The following is a 27,714-nucleotide window of genomic DNA, read 5'->3' as shown; positions in this document are numbered from 1 at the left end:
ACGCTTATCTGAGACACCCTGTATTTACAGTTATGATAACTGATTTTTTTTTATCAAAACTAATTGAAAGAGAGAATAGTTGCGTTGGTTTTCTTTTTTTTTAATATTTAAAACATTAAAAAATTTATGAGACTTCCCTCGGGGGGCCCTTTTTTTAAAATAAATAAAATTTTAATGGAACACATATATTTTTAATTTGGGGTATAAACTTAGGAATTTAAATTCAGTTTCAATGAAATGGGCGGCCCGATACCATTTGATCCATGGACCGGTACCGGTCCACGGACCGGAGGTTGGAGAACAGTGGCTTAGGGGATAGAGTGCTCACCTCCCAATGAGGTAACCCGGGAGTTGACGTAAAATATCCACAGTGGCAGATGGATCATGGTCGCCTAGCCGTCAGGCAGACCGAGTGAAGTTTTTCTGGTTTTGCTCTTCATATGGGTCATTCTCACGAAAGCTGTCATTTTTCAGTTCATAAAATCCCAAAAAAGTAAAGTGAATAAAAAGCTCTGAAACTTTTTATATTAATAGAAATATGTAATGGCATTATAAAGAAAGTATATATCCTATAAATTATACTTAATATTTAAATTAATTAATTTTTTAAATAATTAATTTATACTTAATTAATTTATAATAGTTAATAATTAATTAATTAATTTAATAATTAAATTAATTAATTTAATAAATAAATTAATTAATTTAATAAATTAATTAATTAATTATTTAATTTATTTTTCAAATTAATTAATAAGTAAATTAATTATTTTCACTATTCAAAAAGTGAGGGAATGACACTAATAGTGAGGGAATGATATTTTATTTTAATACATGTTTTTATCTAAGTTACATCTACCTAAAGTTTGAAAATGATAACATACTAAGTATATCTAATATTTATTATAATTTAGTCCTATATATTTAATAGTTTTTACAGGTTTGGGAAATAAAATTGGCTGGCACGATTGAACAAAAAAAAATTTGATAATATACTCGTCTTGAATCATTCCCTCACTTCAGCGTCATTCCCTCACTTTATACACTAGTGAGGGAATGACGAATTCAATAAAATTTAAAAATAACAGTTAGGCCTAATTAATTTCTGAAGTCAATCGCATACAATTATATTCATACAAGAAAGCAACATATAATTATCCACTTTCTCGATGAAGTTGTATTTTATTTTACTCTAAAAAATGACATGAGGGAATGACAAATGTAAAAACTTTTACCTGGTTTGATTCATTCAAATTTATTCCACAGCAAAGCTTCTTTAAGTTGAAGATGGAAACATACTGCAATTTTGTTCTATGATGCCAGTTGTTAACTTCTGAAGTTTTTATTAAAATATTTTTATTCTAAGAAGATTGCAGGTGATAAAAACATTGTTGTGAGGGAATGACGCGAAACACTGGGGACAAAGTTTAAAATAGTGCTGTGTTGATATTTTTATCAGAAATTAAATATAAAATTGATTTTCTGAATTCTATATTTCAGTATTCTGAAATAAAAAACACGAATTTGTAAAAAAAAAAAAATTATTTCATAAACAATTTTGTTCTTTTTTTAAATCAGCAGTGGGGACAAGTAAGGGAATGACATATTGGTATATTTTAATTACCTAAAATAAATAAAAAATAAAAATTTATAATTTTATTTTTATTCTTTTGTTAGCTTGCATTCCGAAGGACGCTTTCCCAGAATTTTTTTTTTTCGTAAGCTGTAAAACAAACATAAAATATACTGGGGTCATGGAAATGACTGTTTTTGTGAGAATGACCCATATAATGAATGAAAATGAAGGTTATTTTCACAGAAAAATCCTCCACGAAAGCAAATGTATAGGATTAGGCAAATACTCGATTGAGGACCCTTGTCTTCTGGATTGGGTTCAAAATTACAAGATTACGGAGTTGAACATTGGTAGTCGTAAACTCAGAATTGGGTCGGGTGTTCAACGACGGTTTTAAAATAAAATAAAATACTTTTTTAGAAGATTTAGTTGTAAAAAATGGAATTATTTTTATTTTGGATTAATCTCTTATTTTTACATTGTTAAGCTGACCATAAATCGACGCAATATAAATAAAAAGAGAGCTTTTCTTTGTAAAAAAGAAAAGAATTTGGCGTTTGAGAAGAGAAGAAAACTCTAAAAGCTTCGCAACCCCTAAGGAATTAACTAAGTTCTGTCACAATCAGGCAAGCAAAACGAAGTTACCGCTCTTTTTGTTTCGTTTTTTTTCTTCTTTAGTTTGTACCGTATTGCAACGGGATCAAACGGAAAAATACAAATCTTATTGGAGGAAAAAAACTGAGAGAAATGTTCCAAGTAAGTACATTTATAAGTATAATCTCAAAAAACGTATACACAGAATCGTTGTATGTCTCATTTGTAAGTTTATTTTTACTATATTTTAAATTTATTTTTCAGTTTATCATTTTTAAGGAGAATAAATATTTTATATATGATTCAAAAAATGTGGTAACAATGAGCTTTACTTTTCTTTCATGAATCAATTTTTTAAAATTTATAATCGAACTATATATTTTTTCTTTCATTAAAAATTACGTTAACTTACTAATGGGAAGGGAGAAGACTGGAACACATTTGAAAATTTTAAAAAAACACTGTTTTTCTTCAGATTTTTCTTCTAATATTGATTTTTGTAATATTGTACAGTTACACACGGATATAAAAATTTTCTCGCTACTTAGAAAAATAAAATATCAAAAACTTTAAAGTATGATATTTAAACTTGATATTACTTAAATTTTATGCATCAATAATAACAAGTAATTTTTGAGCCATTTGGAATAAAATTGTGATTTTTTTTAACTAGTCTTCTTAAAATTTTGTAATTATTTTTAAAAAATAAATTAAATGAAAATATAAAAATGTCAAATTTTAAAATTTGAATAAATATTTTCCATTTATATATGAATTAATACTTCTGTTTATTTATGAATAAATACTTAATATTTATCATTGAATAAATACAAAGAAAATATAAAATGCAATTTACAAATTTCCTAACTGAAGTGTTTTAGATATGTTCAGCTAATAGTGTTTAGATATTTTGTCATTCTATAATTTTGCAAAAAAATGCAAAATTTTCCAATGGCCTCTTTTATCAAATGATTACATTAGAGATTTAGCTCGTTTTAAGTGTAACACCCTTCTAAAAGTTTTTGTTAAGTACTGAAGTTAAAAATACACACACATATATATATATATATATATATACATATATATATATATATATATATATATATATATATATATATATATATATATATATATAATATATATATATATATATATATATATATATATATATATATATATATATATATATATATATATATATATATATATATATATATATATATATATATATATATATATAATTACTTAAATAGAAATATCATAAATAAAAAAATTGCCCCTATGTAACTTTTACAGAAGTACTACAACAAAACAATGAATTTTTTATTAACATTTATGATTAAAATAAACAAATAAGAAGCAGGAATAAGATTCTATAAATGTGCTTATAATGATATAGCAGTACCGCTATTGCTACTATGCCAGAATGTCGTCAGATTCGCTAATAAAAACAGTTATTATTCCTATTACGCAGAATAACTAATTTTTCTATTACGAAGAATGGCTAAATTTTCCTTATTTTTTCTTAAATTTTCCTTAAAATTTCTTAAATTTTCCATAAATTTTTTCTTAGTTTCGTTTTTTCAGTGTTAACTTCAAAACATTGTAAGTTTTTAAGTATTTTCTCTATTTATATACTCTGTTCTAAATATTGTTTCTTAATTCATTGCTTACCAAATAAGAAATATTAATATATTTCAAAAAGATAAATATTTCATTATTTCATCAATCCTTCTTTTGTAAGCAAATGAAAAATGAGATTAATTCACAGATTGTTTGCCCTACTAAGTCTTATTTTAAATTCATAAATAGTTTTAAATAAATGGTAATATTTACTTGAAAAATAATGAATTTATATATTCACTACATTTATTTTTGATTAATTACTTTATTTTAAAATGCCAATCATTAGTCTTGCTTAACCCATTTAGTTCAATTGTTAAATTATGTAGTTCCGTTTCTTCAGTTTTGTACTGACTTCGAGATTGACTAACGTTTCTTTGCAGCGCCATCTGTAGTATCTGAAAATAACTTTACTGTTAGAAAAATCCTAGTAATGTATTTCTACTAGGTATCAAACAAAGTTCTATCAGAAACAATTTTTAAAATTATTTTTTCATGAAATTCTAAAATTATTAATTAAATAATTAATTCACTGAAGTATTACGGAATACAACAGGAAAAAAATTTGAAATTAAGAGCTTTAGATTGAAAGGAGTTAGTAAAATAAAAAGACCCTCAATAAGCACCGTCTCATTTTGATTGATCACTTTAATACCCTACCTTTCATCTGTGTATAACTGAAACAAATCTATCTTTTAATTAAAACTAAAGATATTTTTTAAATTTCAGAAAATATGCAAAGTGACCTTTATGTTAAATAATAGTGAAAAAATAAAATAGCTTTATAAATTTGTAGCAAAATGTGATAAAAAAAATATCTAAATATTTTTTTTACATTTTATTCTTACAAAATTTGCTAAAATTGATTTTTTGTAATATAAATTTTGAAAGGAATGATGAACTGATTCGGATACTAAATAACTTCACTTTTATCGAAAATAGTTTTTTTTTAAAATATCATAAATGAAAATATCATAAATCTTTTAAAAAAATCTTTTTTATGCTAAGTCTACACATTTCAAAAATTAATGCTATCCACTAGGTTTAAACTATCCCTTTATATTAAATAAAATAAATCACAAAAGCTGAAACCGTTGTTCAAGGTGTTAAACTAAACGTTACATTTTCTTTTGCTGCGCAAAAACAATTCAAAATTGAAATTACTAAGAACAGTAGAAAAATGTACTTGGAGTATGCACACGGAAAAATAATCTGTAGTGATTAGCTCGAGAATTAATGACTGCTTAAGTTAATCATTCTGACGACTACAGAAATAAATATACAGAGTTTTCAAATCATATATGCTCGAAAATTATTCAAAATTCGAATTTGTTTGAAAATTATTTCAATTACAAGTGCTTTTATGCTTGTTTTTCCTCTCTTCTTTTATTTACGTTACATTTTGTTTTACTGCGCAAAAGCTATAAGATTTAAGCATTAGAAATGCAGGGAGTATGAAGAAATAAAAAAATAACGCTCGACAGTTAATTTTTGAGTTATCAATTCTTAAACTTATACGGAAAAAATACCATGTTTTGTTAATTTTTAACCTCTGAAATACTGCTGCGGAGTTAAAATTTGATGTGCCATTTTTATTTGTGAACTTAACGCCAGTTTTGTCTCGAAAATTCAATTTTTTTCAAAGTTATTGAAAATTTATGTTTTTTTCTTAGTTTTATTTTATTTAAAATATTGACTATTTATCCGTTGTTGCGGAAAATGTGTTTTTTTCCTACGAAATCTTACATGTTACCAGGTATAAATCTAACATTAGTTTAATAAATTAAAATACAACTTAGAGAAAAGAACATTAAAAAGAGTTTGTTATTTGGATTATTATAAGTCTCGCCATTTAGTAAAACTACTTCTCATTTATTTCTTTTTAATGTATCACATAACTTGTATTCTTTAGGTTAATTTTTTTCAAGTACAGATGATTATTTTTAGAACCTAGGTAATCACCTATTTCGTAATGTTTAACGCGTTAACGAAATATTCGTACGTAAAGCTAATAATTATATATTTTGAATACAAAATGTCCTGTGTATTCCTGAAAAATAATGACGTTTAAGAAAATAAAAAACGCTAGGATAAATGTGAAACAAATACTGGTGTTGGTGAGTGCAGCTTTCAAGTTTTCGAAAGTTTCATAAAAAATACATTTATTTAAGCTCACATTACTGCTAAAGACCGTAATCTGGGAAAAATCGACATTTTCGGTAAATGTCCGTATTTATATATGCACTTCTGTAAATGTTAGTAATATCTGTTGAATAAGCAAACACCAGAGTCTCTTAATTACAAAGTAGAATTGTTCTTGCTTAAAATATTCTTTAGAGAGAATTTCATGTACGGGGAATGGATATTTTTGCATTTATTTAAGTAAATACTGTAAAATATTTAGTGTAATACGTTTAAAAGCATATACGAATGAATTTGTATCAGAAATAAAGTTATGCATATTGCAAAACAATTGAGTTGCTTATTTATACATAGAATCTTGTTATTTTTTAATCGCCACATTTAATAATGTTAATGGTTCCAGAAATAGGAACGCATAAGAGCGAATATTCCGCTCAGAAATTCCATTCATCAGTTACAATTCTATTCAAAAATTACGAAATGGAGTAAGAAAAAAAACATGAAGAATATTAAGAAAATGACTATAATTTAAGAATTAAACTTCCAAAAAACATCATGAGGGATAGTCACTATGTTATAAGGGAGTACTTTGATTCCAATTTAATGTACTAATGATAATTTTCGTTGTGGTGAGTTATTTGCTGAAAGACTTAATAATATGAGTGGTCTAGAAATAAGAGCGCATGAAAGCGAATCATTAGAGAAGAAATTCCAGTTTTCAGTTGCAACTTTTTTCAAAAATGACGGAAATCAAAATATATGAAGAATTTCCATAAGAGGCGAAAATCAATAAATTAAATATCGGAAAAAAATAGTTATGGGGGATATAATCACTTCGTTATATGGGAAAAAGTTTGTTGTAGTGAGGCTTTTGCTGAATGGTGGTAATAATGTGTGAATGAAATTAGTTTTCACTAATGGTAAATAATGCTAATTAAATGGTAATTTTTTTTTAACTTTTATGAAAAATTATCATTCACGTCAGCAAGCTCAGACAGCGCGCAGTGTGCATTAATGGTAAATGTTGAATAAAAGATTTTGCTAAATATCATAATTCATCATTAATATCCCCAAATGCAGGCAATTAGAATTCCAGTATTTAAGAGATAGCAATGATAAATTAGAGATACAATTATTTTATACAACATTCACTATTAATTTATATAGAAAGTAGACTGCAAGCTACAAGATAGAAAAGTTGATTTTCATTATAAAATGCATGTTTAAAGATTTTTAAAGAAAATATTTTTAAATTTACTCACAAAATGTTTTATTTTAAATGTTTTATCTTTTTCAACAATAAATAACTTTAATGATCTTCAAAAATATCTATAAATGACTTATTGAAATAGAATTACCATTAAAATGAATTTACAAGATTTTAAACATTAAAAAAAATAAATATTTAAAACTATATTTGTTCAAAATGCATTGTTACTATAATTATTTTGTCAATGATTATACTGTGTTTACCTTATAAGTAAATAATTAAATTATTATATTTGTTTAAAATGTAAGATAAATACAATTTTCCATTTATATAATATTTAATTACAAGATTTATCAGAAATTTTTTGTGAGATATAATTAAAAAAGAGCCTCACGAATTTTTTAACAATTCATAAATTCCTACATACTTGAAATAATTACATATTTAAACAACTTAAAATGCTATTCATTGAATTTTAAATTTTGCAAGTATATTTCCCACATTCATTTAAATATTTACAAGTGCGACTTCAAATACCTTGATTGAAAAGAAATTTTAATATTACTTTATCATATCATTATTTAAAATTGGTCAAACGGGTGATTTAATAAAAATAACATTTCCTATTTATTATTATTTTAAATAGATGTGTCAAATGTGTTTTCTTAAAATAGTGCACATTATATTCCTCAGAAATATATTACCAAAAGCTGATAAAAATATGATAAATATAGCTTACCCAATACCAATGACCTTTCACCTTATAAATAGTCCAGGTCATAAATTCCTAAGAAATATTCCAATACTGCGTCCTGAGACTGTTTTTTTATTTATACTTTTATTTACTTTTTCTTTCATAATAAATTGTAAACATTTAGTGTTAATTATATTTTGAGAATAGTCATATCTTGCTATTTAGACAAATTTATTTCTTAACAATTCAATTCTTAAAAGTCAATTATTATTATGTTTCTATTAACTTTTCTTAATTGTAAGAAAATAAGAAAAGTTAAAGGAATAGAGATAATTTCATAATTGAAGTTTGACTCTTTTTGATCAAGTAAATTTATTTGAAGTTTAATTGCGACTATATGTTTGATTAAAAGGAAATTTTTAAATGTTTCCTGACAATTACAATCGAAATTTATCGCTATTTTACCACCAAATCGAATTAAGCGTCAATAAAATATTTGACCACTTGAAATATAGCTAAAGCATTCTAATTTTGGGTGACATATGGGATTTATGATTACCAACCACTTAAAGATTAGCTAGAGCATTAAAATTTTGGCTAATGTCCTCTGCTGGATGACACAACCAGTTCCGATAACTTTCCGATCTGCTACAAATAAATTTTATAGTCAAAAATTTTAAAAACTTTTTCGTCCGACTAAAGTGGTCAGTTTTCTACTGGATTTCTGCGTCTGATTTCAGTGCAAGTTTAAACTGTTCCCTAACTGCTACGAAATAGTTTATTGCCATATTGTCCCTGAATAAATTTCAACATCAATTAAAATTTCGATAACTTTTCGACCAGTTGAAGAACTCGTAACTTATAACACAGTTGAATATCATTTTCGATGTTACGATTTAAGGACCTGATCGCACTGAGAATCTATGATCAATAGAAATAAAGAGAATTTTTGAATAAGCTGAAATGATCCAATTGCTACTGAAGTTCTTTTTCAGTTGCAAATATATGTTTCCAGGACTCTTCGACTGTTATAGACCAAATGCATCGTTATATTATCGACAAATATGATTTATTACTTATCGGAATCCCAACCACTTTACGACTAGATAATCTGCTCAAATATAAACTGAAGCTCTCTAAATGATGGCATTACAAAAAAAATTGTTTCTCAAATAATGCAAGGAAATTGTTTCGTCATTTTATCTTAGATGGGAATTTCGATAATTTTTTTTAACAAATACTGAAAATTAAAATAAAAAAAAGAAAAAAAACAATAAAAATTTTAGATACATATTAGAAAAAAAACTATATAACTGTATAACTATGAACTAAATTCATTACAAGCTATATAACTATAAACTAAATTTATAACAAACTATTTAACTATAAACTAAATTCTTGACTAACTATATAACTATAAACTGAATTCATAACAAACTATTTAACTATAAACTAAATTCCTAACAAACTATATAACTATAAACTGAATTCATAACAAACTATATAACTATAAACTAAATTCATAACAAACTATATAACTATAAACTAAATTCATAACAAACTATATAACTATAAACTAAATTCATAACTAACTATATAACTATAAACTAAATTCATAACTAACTATATAAGTATAAACTAAATTCATAACAAACTATAAAACTATAAACTAAATTCATAACAAACTATATAGCTATAAACTAAATTCATAACAAACTATATAACTATAAACTGAATTCATAACAAACTATATAACTATAAACTAAATTCATAACAAACTATGTAACTATAAACTAAATTCATGACAAAAAATGTAACTATAAACTAAATTCATAACAAACTATATAACTATAAACTAAAAACTATTTAACTTTTGCTATTTAAAAAAAAAACTTTTTAGTGGTTCAAGAAAGGAAAAAAATAAAACCGTTTCTTTGTATAACATAAGTGAAACAGTTAGTGTGCATCACTTTGATAATGTCAAGTACAAGGAGATTAATTCTCACCAAGAATCCCCAACGTCTTGCGAAAGTGATGCGCCTTGCATTTTTTGTCTTTGTTTATTGATCTGGAAAAATTCTACTTGAACGTCCTGTGATTTTTTTCAGTTCTGCAATGCTTCACATTTTTCTTTAAATCATAACAGCCATATAATAATGAAATGTTTAATTCATAGTTGGAATAACATCTCAGCCTATTCAACAAGCAAAACTTATAGCCATCGTATGCATTAAAGTAACATCACAGCGCATTTTGTGCTCTGCACTTGTGTAAATAGCGCACTGCACTAAAATTGTTACCACCAATGCTCATTGTAAACCCAGCTAAATACTTATATAAGGGCCGCGATGACTCAGGGGGTAGAGCATTCGCCTTCCAATGAGGTGAACCGGTTTCGAACCCCGGTGATGTCAAAACAATGTCCGCATCTAGTTCTTCCCGACCACACTGCTGAAATGAAATATCCTCTGTATTAGACGGATCATGCGTAAGAGTTCCCTTGCCATCAGGCAAACCGAGGTAGGATTTCGTGGTTTTGCCCTCCATGTAACGCAAATGTGGTTTAGTTCCAACAAAAAGTTCTCAACGAAGGCAAATTTCTCCCAATACTTGATCCAGGATTTCCCCTTATTGTCTTCTGGTTTGGGTTCAAAATTACATGGCTATGGAGTTAAACATCAGTGGACATAATCCCGAAAAATTGGGTAAAAAGGAAAGAAATCAAATGATGAAGTCAGGATTTCAATATTAATTTTATTAATTAGTAAAAAATAGTTAAACTTTCACAAAATGGATTAGTTTAATCATGTAATTATTGTTATATTAGAATTAGCATTATAATTAGTCTAACTAGGTATTGCTTAATTCTTTAAGTTATTTTAAAGGTAAAATAATTAAATGATGTATCAAAACAACTTTTTCCTAAAACTTTTTTACGCGATTAATTTATATATTTGTTTTAAATGATTTCTTTTAATTTTTTTATGTTTATCAAAACGTAAATCCCGATCTAATAAAGTTATACAGAAAACTTTATCATTAGTTGATAGATTTAAATACTAAAATTCTACCGCATCACAACAAAATTCTGAATAATTCCAAATAATTTAGATCACCCAGCACTTTCGACATCAGGGCGTAAATGCAAATGAGAATGCTTCTGTCTTTCTCGTATTCGTAAACGTATGAACAAATAACTTAGTGCACTGAGACAAAAAATATGGTCTACCAATATATGGTGAGATTTACTGTGTTTCTGGCTTGGTGATAACATCAAAAAGCTAGTTTTTGTTGATACCGCATTCTGATAATGATTTTGGTAAAATTAACTATGGCGTGATGAAATTCGGTAAATTTGGTAAAATGTAGTTATAATGTTTTATTATAATAACTTAAAAAAAGGACAAATCAAGCACTTTTTCGGATAAATTTACTTTTCAGTTTTGAATTTTTCTTACTTAACAAGCGGTAATAAAAACTATAATTCTGAAATTAGCTGTAATTCTTCTTACCACAACTTCCGGAAAGCCGTTACTTTATGAATGAAAAATTTATCAATCATATGGTTTAAATACTGTATATTTTGGTTTTATTAAGCAAATTATGTTTTTTTCCTCTTACATGAAATATCCTCAGCCTAATTACCGTGCAGTGTACCAACCTAATACCCCAATTACCATACAGTGGGGACATTTTGCAAGAATTGTTTTGTCCGTGGGTGATCTCAAAATATTGATTTCATTTTGAATTCTGCTTATAAATTTATTAAAGGAAATGGCGCGAATCAAAGGAGATTTGGCAGGTATTCATAATAATAATCTCGTTATGAAAAATAAGCAATAAAATCAACTTTTAAATTTCTATTTTCAAAATAAAATGTTTCATTGAAACCTAATAAATCTAATCTTCCTAGGATAATCCCTGCTTATTTTCCATTTTCTCGGATTACAAGAAAGATTTATCATTTATTTCCGTTCGATAATAAGATTTTGAGAGCTTTAGATTATGCTTTAAGTATTCAACTATGTGTTTGCTATTGAAGTATATTATAATAAATATTTATTCCTATGAATATCCAGGTTATCTTTAATTGGTTTCTCGTAAATGAAACTAAATAAAATTATAGCAATGTTTTATATTCTTTTCTTTTGGGGTGTGCGGCAAATTGGTCTTTATTTTTCTTTAAATAGCTGTAATTTTAAAATATTTTTGTGCAAATTTTGTAAGTGATTCAATAAAATCTTTCACATTTTCTAAAATATTTATCATATTAATTGAACAGATATATAATTCCAAGGATCAAAATTTCTTCTTCCAATAACTTCAAGAAATTAAAACAGTTCTCTATTCTGTGTGTCCCACAAAGACAGGGTTCCCAATAGAACACCGAAGTGAAGCATCACTATCTATGGTCAGTAAGCAGATGGGAGACCACTTTCATCAGTCTGCTTAGAGATCGAGGGTGTGCTGTACTGATCCTCGTTAAACTTTTCTTCCGTTAAGCACTCGACTTCTCTCGCATGTCGTCGGACTACCAAATCAAGGGAGCCATCCCTTCTGCAAAGAATCAAAATTGAGATGGCCCATCTTCGGATCATCCTCAGGAATGTTTCCCTGACCGTCGGAAATAGCCAATTGTGTAACTCTAGTGCGACGTAAATAGAGTACCTACCTAAAGTACCTGCCATCTATTTTGCATTTTTTCTTATTTATAATAAATAATTTTTTCTCTATTTTGTGTACAATGCTGCTTTTTCAAGTTGTGACAAAACTTTGTTTTATTTATGAAACTAGTTTAACATATCAGAACTTTATGTGCTTAAAATTATATTGTTCATCTTGTAATAAGTAACAATAAATGTAATATCCTGAGCGTAAAGTATTTTTCTAATCAAATTGTGTGTTTCCCGAAATTCTCATTAGTTTTTGATCAATACTTTTACACTTTGACCTGTAAATGCGGAATATCAGTAAGCAATGTATTTATATTAAATACATGTTCAGTACTGTAAATCCATGTTGTTTTTTTTTAAATTAGCAGACTTAACATTTTTCATGATAAGTAGAAGTAAATTTTTAATGGGTGCAATACGCAAAATGTAATAAATACATTAATTTAAACATAAAGAGAGAGAGAGAGGTAATATTTAAGCACCTTTTAAATGTACTCTTTAAATATCTGCTATCTGTGCTCCTTTTGTTTTACGGCATGCATTAAGCGTGATCTTTAATTATTGACAAACTTTATGCAAATTTTCTGTTTCGATGCTGACGAGAGTAGTCTTATCGAAACTATACGAAACATTACTAATGCAGGTGGATGTAAAAGCATAAGAACCAGTTTGATGAAGCCTAGAAGTCCTTTTATCTATAAATATTTCTACTTCAAGTTCCTTTCTCCTGCAATCAAACAAGCTTTTGCTGCTTTTAGTCACAATATCTTTAATAAAGGCTCATGAGGTTTAGAGAATGTTTTTGTTCTTTCGCTCCTTAATATGTGAAAAAGTCTAATACGTGACCTTCAAGACGTATACTTCTTTGCTTTAAAATTTTATATTAAGGGCTTTCCTTACGGAACACTAGTTATTTTTAATTTTTCTAGAGTGTTTCCTCTGCTTCTGAATATAGATGATATTTTATGAAAAATTTTAATTTTTTGTGAGCTGAAATAATGTCAATCTACACTACTTCTTTTCAGATTGCCAAGTAAGTTATGCAACAGAAGCTGTGATGAGTAGCTGCCATGGGCGTCGAAAGTGTTCTATCGGTGCTGATGTTGGAACGTTTGGCAAACCTGGATGTCCTACAGGCACAAGACTATTTTTAAAAGTTGTGCACACGTGTGGTATGTGTATATATCTCATCACTTAAATATCTTCACACACATCAATATAAAGTGTGTAGTGTAACATAGATGTGATAAATATATGATGAGGCAATATTTAATTTTTTAAAAAATTGGCATTTATAGAGCTTACTGAGAAATTATTTTAAAACTCAATTTAACAAGACAAGACATTTTGACTTAGGAAACTAGTCTAGAACTTACTTTTTCTCGAAATAAAATAACGGGAACGGAAAAGGTAATTGGATAAATGCACTTGGCTGTTAGAAAATGGGCAAGCTTCTAAATATCAGCATTAAGAGAATAAGTATTTATTTATCTTTTTTGAAACTTTTTTCTTCATGCTTCTTCTAGGCTAAGGACTGGCACGGACTCATACAGCCTGGAGTGTTTAAAAAATTGAGTTAGGTTTTTTAGCGTTGTCTGAAAGCAGGATGCGTGCCTTTCAATATTAAGCAAGATATAAAGAATCTTATAGCTCCTAGTTTATCTTTAAAAAATAACGAGTTACGTCTTATAGCCTTACCCTAACTGAAGCAGCATGTCCAGTCTGAAAACACATTCAAAATTATTACTGAACTAATAGAAATTTGAAATTAATCGTGTATGTTCTTCTTAACTTTCACCACCGAATTTTAGCAATCACTATTTGTTAAGCAACCTAGAACTAAAGTATGTCTCTTCACTTAGAATTCCCTGTTGCACTTGCTAATGTGCAGTTCTAGTTAACTTTGCTGAGCCAGAAAGAGTTGAAGTGAGATAGATACGTTTCCTTCAATTTAAAGCAGCATTTAGTGAATTCCTAAATTCAGAAATGGCTTGGTTGTTTTACTTCTGTTATAAATCTGCTTGTTTCCTTTCTTGGCACTATTATAAGAAATAGCTTTGAATAGTTAATATCTTGAGACTCTTTCTTCCCATGTTTTATTTATTTATTTTTTAATCTATTCCTGCGTCTTTCAGTTTAAAGCAACATTTAGTGAATTCTTGAACCTCATAAATGGATTAGCTGCTTAACGCCGGTAATCAATCTGTTTGTTTCATTTCTTGGAACTATTATAAGAAATAGCTTTCAATAGTTAATATTTTGAAACTCTTTCTTCCCATGTTTTATTTATTTATTTTTTAATCTATTCCTGCGTCTTTCAGTTTAAAGCAACATTTAGTGAATTCTTGAACCTCATAAATGGATTAGCTGCTTAACGCCGGTAATCAATCTGTTTGTTTCATTTCTTGGAACTATTATAAGAAATAGCTTTCAGTAGTTAATATTTTGAAACTCTTTCTTCCCATGTTTTATTTATTTATTTTTTAATCTATTCCTGCGTCTTTCAGTTTAAAGCAACATTTAGTGAATTCTTGAACCTCATAAATGGATTAGCAGCTTAACGCCGGTAATCAATCTGTTTGTTTCATTTCTTGGAACTATTATGAGAAATAGCTTTGAAAAGATGATATCTCGAAACTGTTTTTTCCCGTGCTTTATTTATTTATTTCTTAATATATTCACGCGTCTTTCAGTTTAAAGAAGCATTTAGTGAATTCTTGAACCTCATAAATGGATTAGCTGCTTAACGCCGGTAATAAATCTGTTTGTTTCATTTCTTGGAACTATTACGAGAAATAGCTTTGAAAAGATAATATCTTGAAACTGCTTTTTCCCGTACTTTATTTATTTATTTTTTTTATCTATTCAAAAAAATCCGTTCTTTTATATTTTCTGCAGTATTTTCTAATTCCCAGACATCACCTGGATTCGTTTCAATACTTGCAAACAATGTATGATGCAAACAATGTACTTGCAAACAATGTATGTTACAGCAATTTCAGTATTAGTTTAAAGAATTAAAATGTAACATTTAGCTGATATATAAACTCATAGATCATTTGTTTCTTGTAATTAAGGTTAATTACAGAGACAATATCATATTGCGTAATATATTTTCTCAGCCAATCGCATTAAGAAAATTGCCGTAATTTTGCTATTTAGCATTCCAAATTATTATTATTCTTAGCTCTTTAGAAATAACATATTGATCTACAAACTGTCATCATAAAGAATTCTCCAAAACTTTTTACTTTCCGAAATTGCCACATCAAAGTGTCATTAGTAACACCTGCAGCTTCTGTGTTAAAAGTTTCACATACTTTGATAATATGTTTCCTGATTGTATGCTGCATATTAAGCATAATAATCTCAAATCTGTCTTAACTTGCAATGAAATGAATTTGGAAGAAAGTTCAATTTTATTTTTGTGAAGGAATTTGCGAAATCATTTTTGAAATCTAGGATTAGTTGTTATAAGGAACGTTGTAAATATATTTAGATTATAACTTAAAAGATTTTTGGAGATTTTGACAACAATATTAACAATAATTAGAAACTTTAGGTTTTGAAATCAAATATTTTAGTCGACATGAAAAAAATATAAATACTGTTTTATATTATATTCTTTTACAAAAGTTTAAATTTCAATACACTTAAAATGAAACTAGGAGTCTTTTTCACATTTCTACACATTCAAATTTTAAAATGTGCTTTCAATATGTTTTGAACCTAACTCTACTCATTTGTTATGTTGCTGCATCATACTTGCAGCAGAGTTTTAAACTTAATGCATTTAACTCAATTTTTTTTTGCTTATTTTTGCTTTACCTTTTAATTCAATGATTTGCTTTAAATATTTATATTCTTTTTTGTTTAACTGTAACCGAAGGGAGTTTATCTGCTGCACGTATTCAATTTGATCAGAATTTCATAATTATACTGCGCCAGAGTTGGTTAGCCTCTTCGGCAAACGTTTTTTTTCTCCTTTCATTTTTTTTTTGTTCCCCGTGGCTTTTTCAAACAACATGGAACTCACTTTCGAAAAGCTAAGTCATTTCTAGATTTTTAACTATTGCATGTGAATGATGAATTCACGTGTTCTGGATTCCTCAACATGTTTTCCCTATTCCTCGTTCTGGAAGGATCATATTTAGGTCTTGATTTTCAAGTCTCAAGAAATCTCTAAATTATTATCCCAATAAGAAAAAAAATTTTTGTATTCGTAGTTGTAGTACTTTATTTACTTCACACCAGCATTGTACAATGACAGTCTGGGAAACATCCCTAAAGAAGACATGGCATCACAATCTTAATATTTTGCAGGACGGATGGCTTTCCTGCTCCGGTATACTCCAAAAGATCCCAGATCAAATCACGGTAAAAAAGTACAGACACTGAGGTTGCCGGTATTTTTTACCGTGGAATCTATTTTTACTGCAACTTGTTACAGAACAAAACAACATTTATACAGTAATTTTCGCAACAATAATTACCGTAAAATCACTAAATCACTATAATTAAATAAGTATTACTGTAAAAATTTCCGGATACAATAATTATTACCGCAACACGTACCGTATAATAATTACCGTACCGTAATAATTACGTACCGTATAAGAATTACCGTTTACAATAATAATTACCGTAAAATCTCTATAATTAAATAAGTATTACTGTAAAAATTACAGGATACAATAATTATTACCTTAACACGTACCGTATCATAATTACCATACTGTAATAATTATTGTACCGTAACATACCGTATAAGAATTACCGTTTGCAATAATAATTACCGTAAAATCATTATAATTAAATAAGTATCAGTGTATGGGTTGTGGTTGTGTGAACAGCGGGACAGAATTCGAATTCCTGGCCATAGATGGCGCCACTGAAAAACAGGAACAATCTCGCACTCCCACTGCCTAAACAGGCATACGACAAAAAAAAAAATATCAGTGTAAAAATTACGACATAATATTTCACTGTAAGAATGGATTTCAAGGTAAAATGGACTTTACGGATGATACACCCAAAATACCGGTATTTTATACGGCAATTTGATTAAAAAGTTGCTGACAGTGTATCCCGATTACCTGCGTGTGTAGCGAGCATTTTACGGTTGGATAGTTTAAAAAGGACCGATATCGTGTACCCTCCGTCTCTTGATATGCTGATCAAAAGAGTCACCAATCCATTTTTCGTCCCCTACCAATAAGTATTTTTTCGGTGATCTACTGGAATTCGTGCTTTACGATTAGTTCACGATGAAACCATGAGTCTTTTCTCCATATCATTTACTTATTCTTCGCCAGTGTTTGATGGAGATGCGGTGTTTAAGCCTGGATAGCTTTTGGGCGTATGGATGACTTCGTTAAACACCATTTGTCAAAGGCTCTTCTTCAAAATTTCCATACAGCGATGTTTATTTGCAAAAATAACGGGTGCGTCGTTTTTCCTGTGACGCCACCGACAGACTCGTGAGTAATCATTCTTCCCACTTTTACTCAGCAAGTTCTCACCAAAACAAACTTTTGCCACAAAACTGAAATTATTTTCGTTATTGATGAAATGAAATCCAAATAAATATAATTTAATGGCTAAAATGTAAAAGAAAGGACTTAATTACAATCATTTTAAACTTACAATCATCTTACGGCAAGTTGGCTGGGGGAGTCACACTGATTAAAAAACCTACAGCAGGGACGCATCAACTTTGGAGCTGGATAGTCATGATGTTGCACACAAAATGGCACACGCGCAGCAGGGAAACACGATTTTGTTACAGTTAAGCTAAGAAGAACCGATATATTTCAAAAGAATCATTTAAAAACTAAATGCTATTTAGTGATAATATAATAAATTAAATAAACTGAATCGAAGCTGAGAATTTCGAATTCTGACGCAAGTGTGACGCAGCAACATCACGCATAATTTATGTATTTGAAACATTTTATTAAAGTGCTTGAAATCTAACAAAACTCTCAAATAAAAGATTTCGCAGACTTATTTGCTTTAACGTCATCATTTTCTTTCTTTTCTATCACGAAATTCTCTTGTCTACACAATTAATCCAATTATAAACTTACCAACTCTTATCGATCCATAAAATTCTTTATCGTGCTTTAGATTTTAAATTTTGATATCAAAATAACTAGCCATAACTGTGCGTAGTGATGTTGCAGAATAAAACGAATTATGCAGGAACATAAAGTGCAATTTAGTTTAAAAAGCAACGCTTAACTATATTTTCAGTTTGATATAAAAACTTTTAATAGCATAATCTTACTCAAAAACACTTATTTTTTAGACATTGGCAAACAGTATAATCATTAGATAAATAGTTTATTTCAATAGGTTGAAAATTTATAATAGTTTTAGTAAAAAGGCTTTATCCATTATTTTTGTAATTTCTCTCAATAAATTCTAGATAATCTTGAATTGTTGCAATAATTTTAACTAAATTATATACTCTCAATTTAACTTTGGTAACAAAAAAAAATCATTGGTATATCCTATGATAATTGACTGTTTTAAATCTAAAAGACGAAATAATACCATTGCATTACAATATTTAATAAACCATATTTCTACGCTATCCATTCTTATTCAAATTTGAATTAATATCGAGGGGAATCAAGCTTAATTAGATATGCAGTTTTAATAAATATTTAAATTCATTAAACAGAGACTTAATTTAATGGAATTGAAGATTTGAATGTAGTAATTTGTAGTCATTATGTTTAATGGATCCATTGTTTTTTGAATAAATATTAGTTGCATTGAAATATATATGATAATTACATTTCGTCCACAAGCAAACACAATATAATCTATGCTTCCATTGTTCACTGTAAATTATTCTTATTTGTTAGTGAATTTAATATTCCGAAGTCAGTTGTTTTCATTTATATATATACACACATTTATTTCTTATATAGGACACAAAAGTACAAAGTCATATTTCATCTAAATACCAATATTTATACAATATGAACATTTGTCATAACAGTTTTGAAAGTAGTAAATTGTATTCCAAAGTATTTTAGAAATAAAGAATATAATTTTGAGTGGAAACTATTTTAAAATTGACAGTTTAGTGTCAAAAACACATGCCTTCATTTCAATGCATAATGTAGTGTCGACGTATTGTGTGACGCAGAGAATACGGTGCTGCCATCTGTTTATTAAAAATTAAACAAATCTAATTTATAGCGAAGTGTAAACATTAACGGAAATAATTAGAATATAATTTGGTTTTCGCTTAAGCAAAGCTCACTCATAATTCGTTAATCAAATTTCTTAAAAGATCACTTGCCTTGAAATTTTGGATTCTGAACTATATTTTGCTTTTAACAGATATTTAATTATAGATTTTTAATCTACATATTTCAAAATAGTCAGATTCGTAAAATTCGATAGCTCCGGAACTATTCGATCGACTTCGCTAAAATTTTGTATTTTGCTATATAGAATTATACTCTTTAAAATGATACAAAAATTGTATTCCTTGCATGGGATTATCTATGGATAAACGAATTTTCATAATTATGTGTAAAATATTTTCATTTCGATTAAAAAGTTCTCGAGATAAAACGAAATTCAGAAAAAGAAAAATTAACATAAAGAGGTCCAAACTTTAAGCACTCTCCTAACCAAACTATTGGTATCATATTTCCTATATTGTGGCTATCCTCTATATTTTGGGGGTCGGTCAGAAATTTAAATCCCATCGAAAAAAATTATGTTTTATTTTAGAGACAGTAAATTTTTGTGTCCGATTTTGCAATTTAAAATATGGTCTGAACTTATTAATTAGCATGTTTGAGGGCACCCTCATGAGACATTAAGATTGAGGTTTAGAACTTGAAAATCCTATCATTAGATCAAACGTTGTTCAGGCTGGTCCATTTTTTTTAGCTTTCTATGCATTTATCTGTTTAAAAAAATTTTTATTAAGAAAATATTTGTTACTTTGCTTAAACTACCCTAAAGCGTTCTGTAGGAAATATTTTGATGGCATTAAAAAGCATATTATTTAGTATTAAATGAGAAAAATTTATAAAGGGTTTTTGGAAAACATTCTAATTTAGAACCATTTTCCAAAATAACGAAAAATTATTTCATAATCGTAGTTAAATATTAAATTATATAATGAATAATAAAATAAATAAAAGGAATGGTATTTGAATATTCATCTAGAAAACATTTAAAGAACACTGCAACTTAACAAAAATTAAATAAATTTTATTATAGTCTGTAAATACGTTTAATTTACATAATATTTTCTTAACACTAATGCAAGTTCATAAACGTTGCTAAAATGAAATTTATTTTTATATTTTATGATTAATAGGAAGTATATATATGATTAATAGGAAGACTATAATAAAATTATTTAGTATTAAATGAGAAAAATTTATAAAGGGTTTTTGGAAAACATTCTAATTTAGAACCATTTTTCAAAATAACGAAAAATTATTTCATAATCGTAGTTTAATATTAAATTATATAATAAATATTAAAATAAATAAAAGGAATGGTATATGAATATTCATCTTGAAAATATTTAAAGAACACTGCAACTTAACAAAAATTAAATAAATTTTATTGTAGTCTGTAAATACGTTTAATTTACATAATATTTCTTTAACACTAATGCAAGTTCATAAACGTTGTTAAAATAAAATTTATTTTCGTATTTTATGATTAATAGGAAGTATATATATGATTAATAGGAAGACTATAATAAAATTATTTAGTATTAAATGAGAAAAATTTATAAAGGGTTTTTGGAAAACATTCTAATTTAGAACCATTTTTCAAAATAACGAAAAATTATTTCATAATCGTAGTTTTATATTATATTATATAATAAATATTAAAATAAATAAAAGGAAGGGTATATGAATATTCATCTTGAAAATATTTAAAGAACACTGCAACTTAACAAAAATTAAATAAATTTTATTGTAGTCTGTAAATACGTTTAATTTACATAATATTTTCTTAACACTAATGCAAGTTCATAAACGTTGCTAAAATGAAATTTATTTTTATATTTTATGATTAATAGGAAGTATATATATGATTAATAGGAAGACTATAATAAAATTATTTAGTATTAAATGAGAAAAATTTATAAAGGGTTTTTGGAAAACATTCTAATTTAGAACCATTTTTCAAAATAACGAAAAATTATTTCATAATCGTAGTTTAATATTAAATTATATAATAAATATTAAAATAAATAAAAGGAATGGTATATGAATATTCATCTTGAAAATATTTAAAGAACACTGCAACTTAACAAAAATTAAATAAATTTTATTGTAGTCTGTAAATACGTTTAATTTACATAATATTTCTTTAACACTAATGCAAGTTCATAAACGTTGTTAAAATAAAATTTATTTTCGTATTTTATGATTAATAGGAAGTATATATATGATTAATAGGAAGACTATAATAAAATTATTTAGTATTAAATGAGAAAAATTTATAAAGGGTTTTTGGAAAACATTCTAATTTAGAACCATTTTTCAAAATAACGAAAAATTATTTCATAATCGTAGTTTTATATTATATTATATAATAAATATTAAAATAAATAAAAGGAATGGTATATGAATATTCATCTTGAAAATATTTAAAGAACACTGCAACTTAACAAAAATTAAATAAATTTTATTGTAGTCTGTAAATACGTTTAATTTACATAATATTTTCTTAACACTAATGCAAGTTCATAAACGTTGCTAAAATGAAATTTATTTTTATATTTTATGATTAATAGGAAGTATATATATGATTAATAGGAAGACTATAATAAAATTATTTAGTATTAAATGAGAAAAATTTATAAAGGGTTTTTGGAAAACATTCTAATTTAGAACCATTTTTCAAAATAACGAAAAATTATTTCATAATCGTAGTTTAATATTAAATTATATAATAAATATTAAAATAAATAAAAGGAATGGTATATGAATATTCATCTTGAAAATATTTAAAGAACACTGCAACTTAACAAAAATTAAATAAATTTTATTGTAGTCTGTAAATACGTTTAATTTACATAATATTTCTTTAACACTAATGCAAGTTCATAAACGTTGTTAAAATAAAATTTATTTTCGTATTTTATGATTAATAGGGAGTATATAATTGTGAGTCGTCTGCTTAAAATAATGAAAAATATATTACACTGTATTAAACCATACATGCTAAAGTAAATGTTTTTATACTTTCTTCAAAATAATAGTTTTGATCTTTTCTGGGTTATTACATTTTAGTCGATATTAGTACCTGTAATAAAAAGATGTAACTCGTTTCCTTTTTCCTGTTTCATGTTTTATTAATTTTTATAGTTCCTAAAGAAATTCTAAAAGATCTGGATATAGGAGGTAATGATGACAGCAAAGACCAAGATGACAGCGATTATACCGGTTTTATTGAAGAACCTAGGTACGTACCACCAGCAACGATGGGACCTCTTCTGGAAGCTAGCCAACCTCCAATCAAAGGGACGCCAACACTAAAACCACAACTAGGTAATAAATTCAATGTTGTTGAAAATTATCACCCAATTATAGAATGGACGCAAGAACTAAAATTGAATCCCTAGGTGCCATCAAAAAATAAATTAATGTTATTTAAATGTGGTTATATAATAAAATATCTTTTTTTTCTTCTCTTTTTTTTAAAACTCGATATCCAAATTAAATTTTATGGGTCCTAAAATGTTTTGATTTTAGAATCTCTATTTGTTCTTAATACTGAAACAAAAGAAGAAAACAAATTAAAAATAAACAAGCAATGTAATTTATTGATGATTGGCGTTTTAAATCATATATACATTGTTTTAGTTAATTTAAAATACTCTATAAAGTACACTTGTAGATTTTAAGATGCACTGTCGATGAAATTGCTAATCTTCTCCATATGGAATTAAAAATAATATGATAGAGTTTATTAGAATTCTACCTTTATAGTTTAATTTGGTATTTTTTAATATAAATAATGCAGCCTACTATTGATTGACGTTGTAAATTATATAGTTCATTTAAAATGTTATAAAAAGTAAACAAGCGAAAAAAATATTTTTCAAATATCTAAACAATGCATTTAGTAAATTTTAAAATGCATGGTACGTCTAGGATAGATAGCCATAGTTAATTCAAACTGAAATAAATAGACTAGGAATAGATACTCAAGGAATGTTTATGCATACTCTAATTATGCAATTTTTTTTTTACTTGCACAGCATATTCTAAGTAAAAAATAAGGAAATATTGAGTGCAAAAGTAGAAAAAAAAATCGCAAGTGACCATTTTTCCTTAATGTCAAGGTGAGCTGGCCACCCAATACAACAGCAAGAAACTTCAGTAAAAATTTTAAAAGTCATATATTTTAATCAGTTAACCATAAGAAACTTACGAGAAGTTGTAAAAGTTAATTTAATCATGAGAAATGAGTAAAAAGAATCTCATAAACAAAATCTAGCATAGAGATTTAATCCATCACTTCTGAAAAACATTTTATCACATTTTCGGCAAAGGTTTTCATTATTTGTGTTAAGTTTAAGGAGACACCTAACACATGTCATCCCTTAATTATGGGATTATCCAGAATAAATGCACAGATATTCATCAAATTCTGAGCCAGTAAGATCAGAATATTATATGGATGATTGAAATGGGAATGTTATCTTATTAAATGATACAGTAAGATTATATAGATGGAGTTGTGGGGTTCTTGCGGATAATATGTTAGATCTGTCGAATCGGAATGTTGAATTCATACGAGCTTCAAAGAAATTAAGAAATTGGCTTCAATATTGTAAAGAAAAAACTTTTTATTAGCTTTCGTCATACAATTACGAAACCAAACGAAAACCAATTACGAAACCAAAGAATTCGTAGCTAGATTTATTTATTTGAAAAATATTAAGCGTAGTGGTAAATGCAAAATCACTAAAATACTTCTCATTTCCTCACTTTTTCCACCATTTGTGAATTTTTTTAAGGAATCTAAGATCTAGGATATATCGCATTAATATACGCATTAAAAGAGCCGTAATGGCTCAGGGTATAGAGCGTTTGCCTTCCAAAAAAACCTAACAATCAATGTACTGTCTAACATTTTAATTCAATACAAATGCTTAACTCATATAAGTACCTATCACTGCAGGTGTTCAACAATACAAGTACTTAACAGTACAAGTACTCAACAGTACAACTTCTTAATTATGCAATTCATTACAAGTACTTGCCTCATTAATTCACTGTCACCACTATTTGAATATATATTGAATTTTAACAACATTTTTTTTAAGATGCTTTATTTCTCTAACAAGAAAAATGCTTCGGTTACAGTTTTATATAAAATTTTCACGGTGTTTTTGATTATTAAGCTGCAGCCTGATTATTTAAAAACTCATATTAATAACGCTGAGTTGGCTTTGTTTCTGACTGTATTATCTATTGATAACTCGATAACTTTCGATCTCTTCCCATGCTCCTAAGTGTCCGTTAGTAACTATTCATTCACTGGTAATTTAAAATTATTGGTATTTTAAATTAGTAATAATTACTGGTGACGCGGAAAGTTTGGATTACATCGGTTGACGAATATTTGCTACAATTTATCAGTTGGAAAAATAGGTAAGTAAACATATAATAGGAAAAAGGGGAGATTTCATTTAAATTACTTGTAGAGGCATGTTATTGATCATTAAAAATAGAATAATGTCTTTTTACCCTTTCGGCCACACTGAGGCATGTATGTTCCCCAGATCTAAACAGCACTGGAGAGTATGTGTCTGTGCCACCAACCCAAATAGCTAAAACTTTTTATTTAAGCAGAATATCATTCTTTTTACTTTATTTGATCTATTGAAGTCATACTTTGTCTTCTCGTTCCAAAAGAAAAAACTGGTCTTGACAGGGTTAAGTAAACGTGAATTAAATGAATAAATATGCCGTGATATAATTTCAAAGTGACAAAAATCTTATCTATTATAAATCTAATTATTATGCAAGGTAACAATACTCAGTAACTATTATAATTCTATTAATAAAAAGTGACAGATTAAGAAATCGAAGCTAATAGAATCACTTTTTTATGTTAAAGCGTATTAATCCTTTCAATACTTTATTCACAGTCCCATATTTTTTATGTTTGACAAATATTGTACAAAATGTATCATGTGTCATAATAATTGTAATCTTGAAAGTGGCCGTCATAAAAAGCAGCCAAAGAAACAAGTCCCATTTTTTATCGTTTCTTTGCTTAATAATTCAAAAGAATCATAATTTTTTACGTTCGTTCATTGCGAAACGTGAGTTTCTTAAGAATTGTAGTTATTATTATTATCTGTGCTTCCTAGACACGTAACAATATTTTCTTCTGGATTGCAGAAATTCTTTATGATGTTTCTTTTTTGTCTATCGGTTCTGATTTTTGTTGATAATTATCTGAAAGATTTTCTTCAAAAAGTTTTATAGTTAGAATGTTTTTGCTATCAAATTCATAATTTATTTTTATTCTTAATGCGTTGTTTAGTTTATTGCTTTTCGCGTGTGTGCTCATAAAATTTTAAATGCAACTCATTTGGTATGACATAAAATTACTAACTAGAATTGAAATTGATGTCAAGCATTTCTTAAATATGCTTTGTACCAGATTTACTACATTGAGTTCATAAACAGTTTGCACTTTAACGACAGTTTTTAAAATGCATGGTGTGATCAATATGTAAGAATTGCCAACATTTTTTTAGATTGCGAGGTGTTTTTATCTAAACTATGAAACATGATAATCATTATATACTTTACCTAATCAATAGTGGTTTTTTTTTGTTAATTATTCTGTTAAATACATGACAATGTCATTATATGATGATACCATAAGGCTGATAACCATTAGGCAATGTATGGAATACTATAAGCAATATATATTTTACCTATTACATTACATGTCTGAAGGTTTTTCATTATTTTTTCTATAAAGTACCTAGTTTTTTAGGATATATATGAAAAATTAAAAGCATTATAATCTTTGCCCAGATATTGTATAGACCTGTCGGCATTTTGCTAACTATTCCTCAGAATATTTCACGGAATTATTCTACAGGTTTTATTAGACAGAGTAGGAAGTATGAAAAGCTTTAAAAACTTTGCCTAGTCATTGTATAGAATGTCGTGTATGGCTTTCATTAATTATTTGAATGAATACTTCATATTTTACGCAAAGTATGATATTTAAAAATTATATACTTTGAATAGTCATTGTCTATTAGTCTATTAGTTATTCTATAAATGACTAAAAAGTGTGCGAAAAGTATTTGTTATTATCTTCATCGGTAATAAAAATCTAATGTGATGTATAAAGTATCCCATCACTGGGTTGTGGCTCAAGGTATGTGGTTTCTGATGAAATGGTCAAAGTATTGTTTTTCAGTCAGATTATATTTTGCCTTTAAGTGCTATATTATAGTTCATATTGCTAGTTTATCAGTTCATGTAAAGATGCTAAGGTGTTCTATAGTGTTGATCATTTTGTATAAAGTGTTAGTAAGTATCGAATTGTTCAATTTGTAACAAATACCTTTGACTTTTCATAGATTAAAAATAAAGAAACATTACTTTGGTGTAGCTTACCAAAGCAATATTTAAATAATATATACATTTTATTTTTTATTGCCAGATGAATCGAATTTATAGTCCTAATTATTTTTGTGTGAATTCTACATATTCAAAGTACTTTAGATGCAATGTTTTATAAAAAGTTTAGAAAATTATAAAAATATTAATTGATGGAATTACTTAATTTTATGTAACAAAAAATGCCCTTTGCTTGGAATTTGCTTTTCATTTATTTTTAATTAATTTAAATACAAATAAAGTATAGAACAAAAGTTCAAATTTTCATGCAAACAGTTTGAACAATTCATAGTAAAACTGGATATTGTATATTACAGCAATATATTATAGTGCATATTTGACTTGTTTGAGTGATTGCATAGATTTTAGTGTCTGTACTACTTTGCATTTGAAATTTGAAGAATATTACACAGTAAAGAATTACTGCGTTTATAGCATCTTTAGTGGATATAACCGCAACATATAGTATTTTTTTAACTTGTTCGAGTGCTTACATAAGGTTTAGTGTCTAGACTACTTTGAATTTAAAATATGAA

The 27,714-nt window shown here is 27.1% G+C and overlaps 1 protein-coding gene across 2 annotated transcripts in view; it reads left to right on the top strand.

Annotated features, from left to right (window-relative positions):
* Positions 1-27,714, top strand: part of LOC107455518 (protein eva-1) — a 267,486-nt gene that overhangs the window by 224,111 nt on the left and 15,661 nt on the right. For both annotated transcript variants that reach the window (XM_043050992.3, XM_043050993.3), the window contains exons 5-6: positions 13,538-13,684; positions 22,883-23,065. In XM_043050992.3, the coding sequence (XP_042906926.1) occupies positions 13,538-13,684; positions 22,883-23,065 (330 nt within the window). The remainder of the gene's footprint in view (positions 1-13,537; positions 13,685-22,882; positions 23,066-27,714) is intronic.

The sequence above is a fragment of the Parasteatoda tepidariorum genome, chromosome 5 (assembly GCF_982258835.1).
Source record: "Parasteatoda tepidariorum strain Cologne lab strain chromosome 5, Ptep-v5.0, whole genome shotgun sequence".
In the NCBI taxonomy this organism is placed as follows: Eukaryota; Metazoa; Arthropoda; class Arachnida; order Araneae; family Theridiidae; genus Parasteatoda; species Parasteatoda tepidariorum.
The sequence above is the reverse complement of the archived record's forward strand: the minus strand, read 5'-3'. Positions and strand labels throughout refer to the sequence as shown.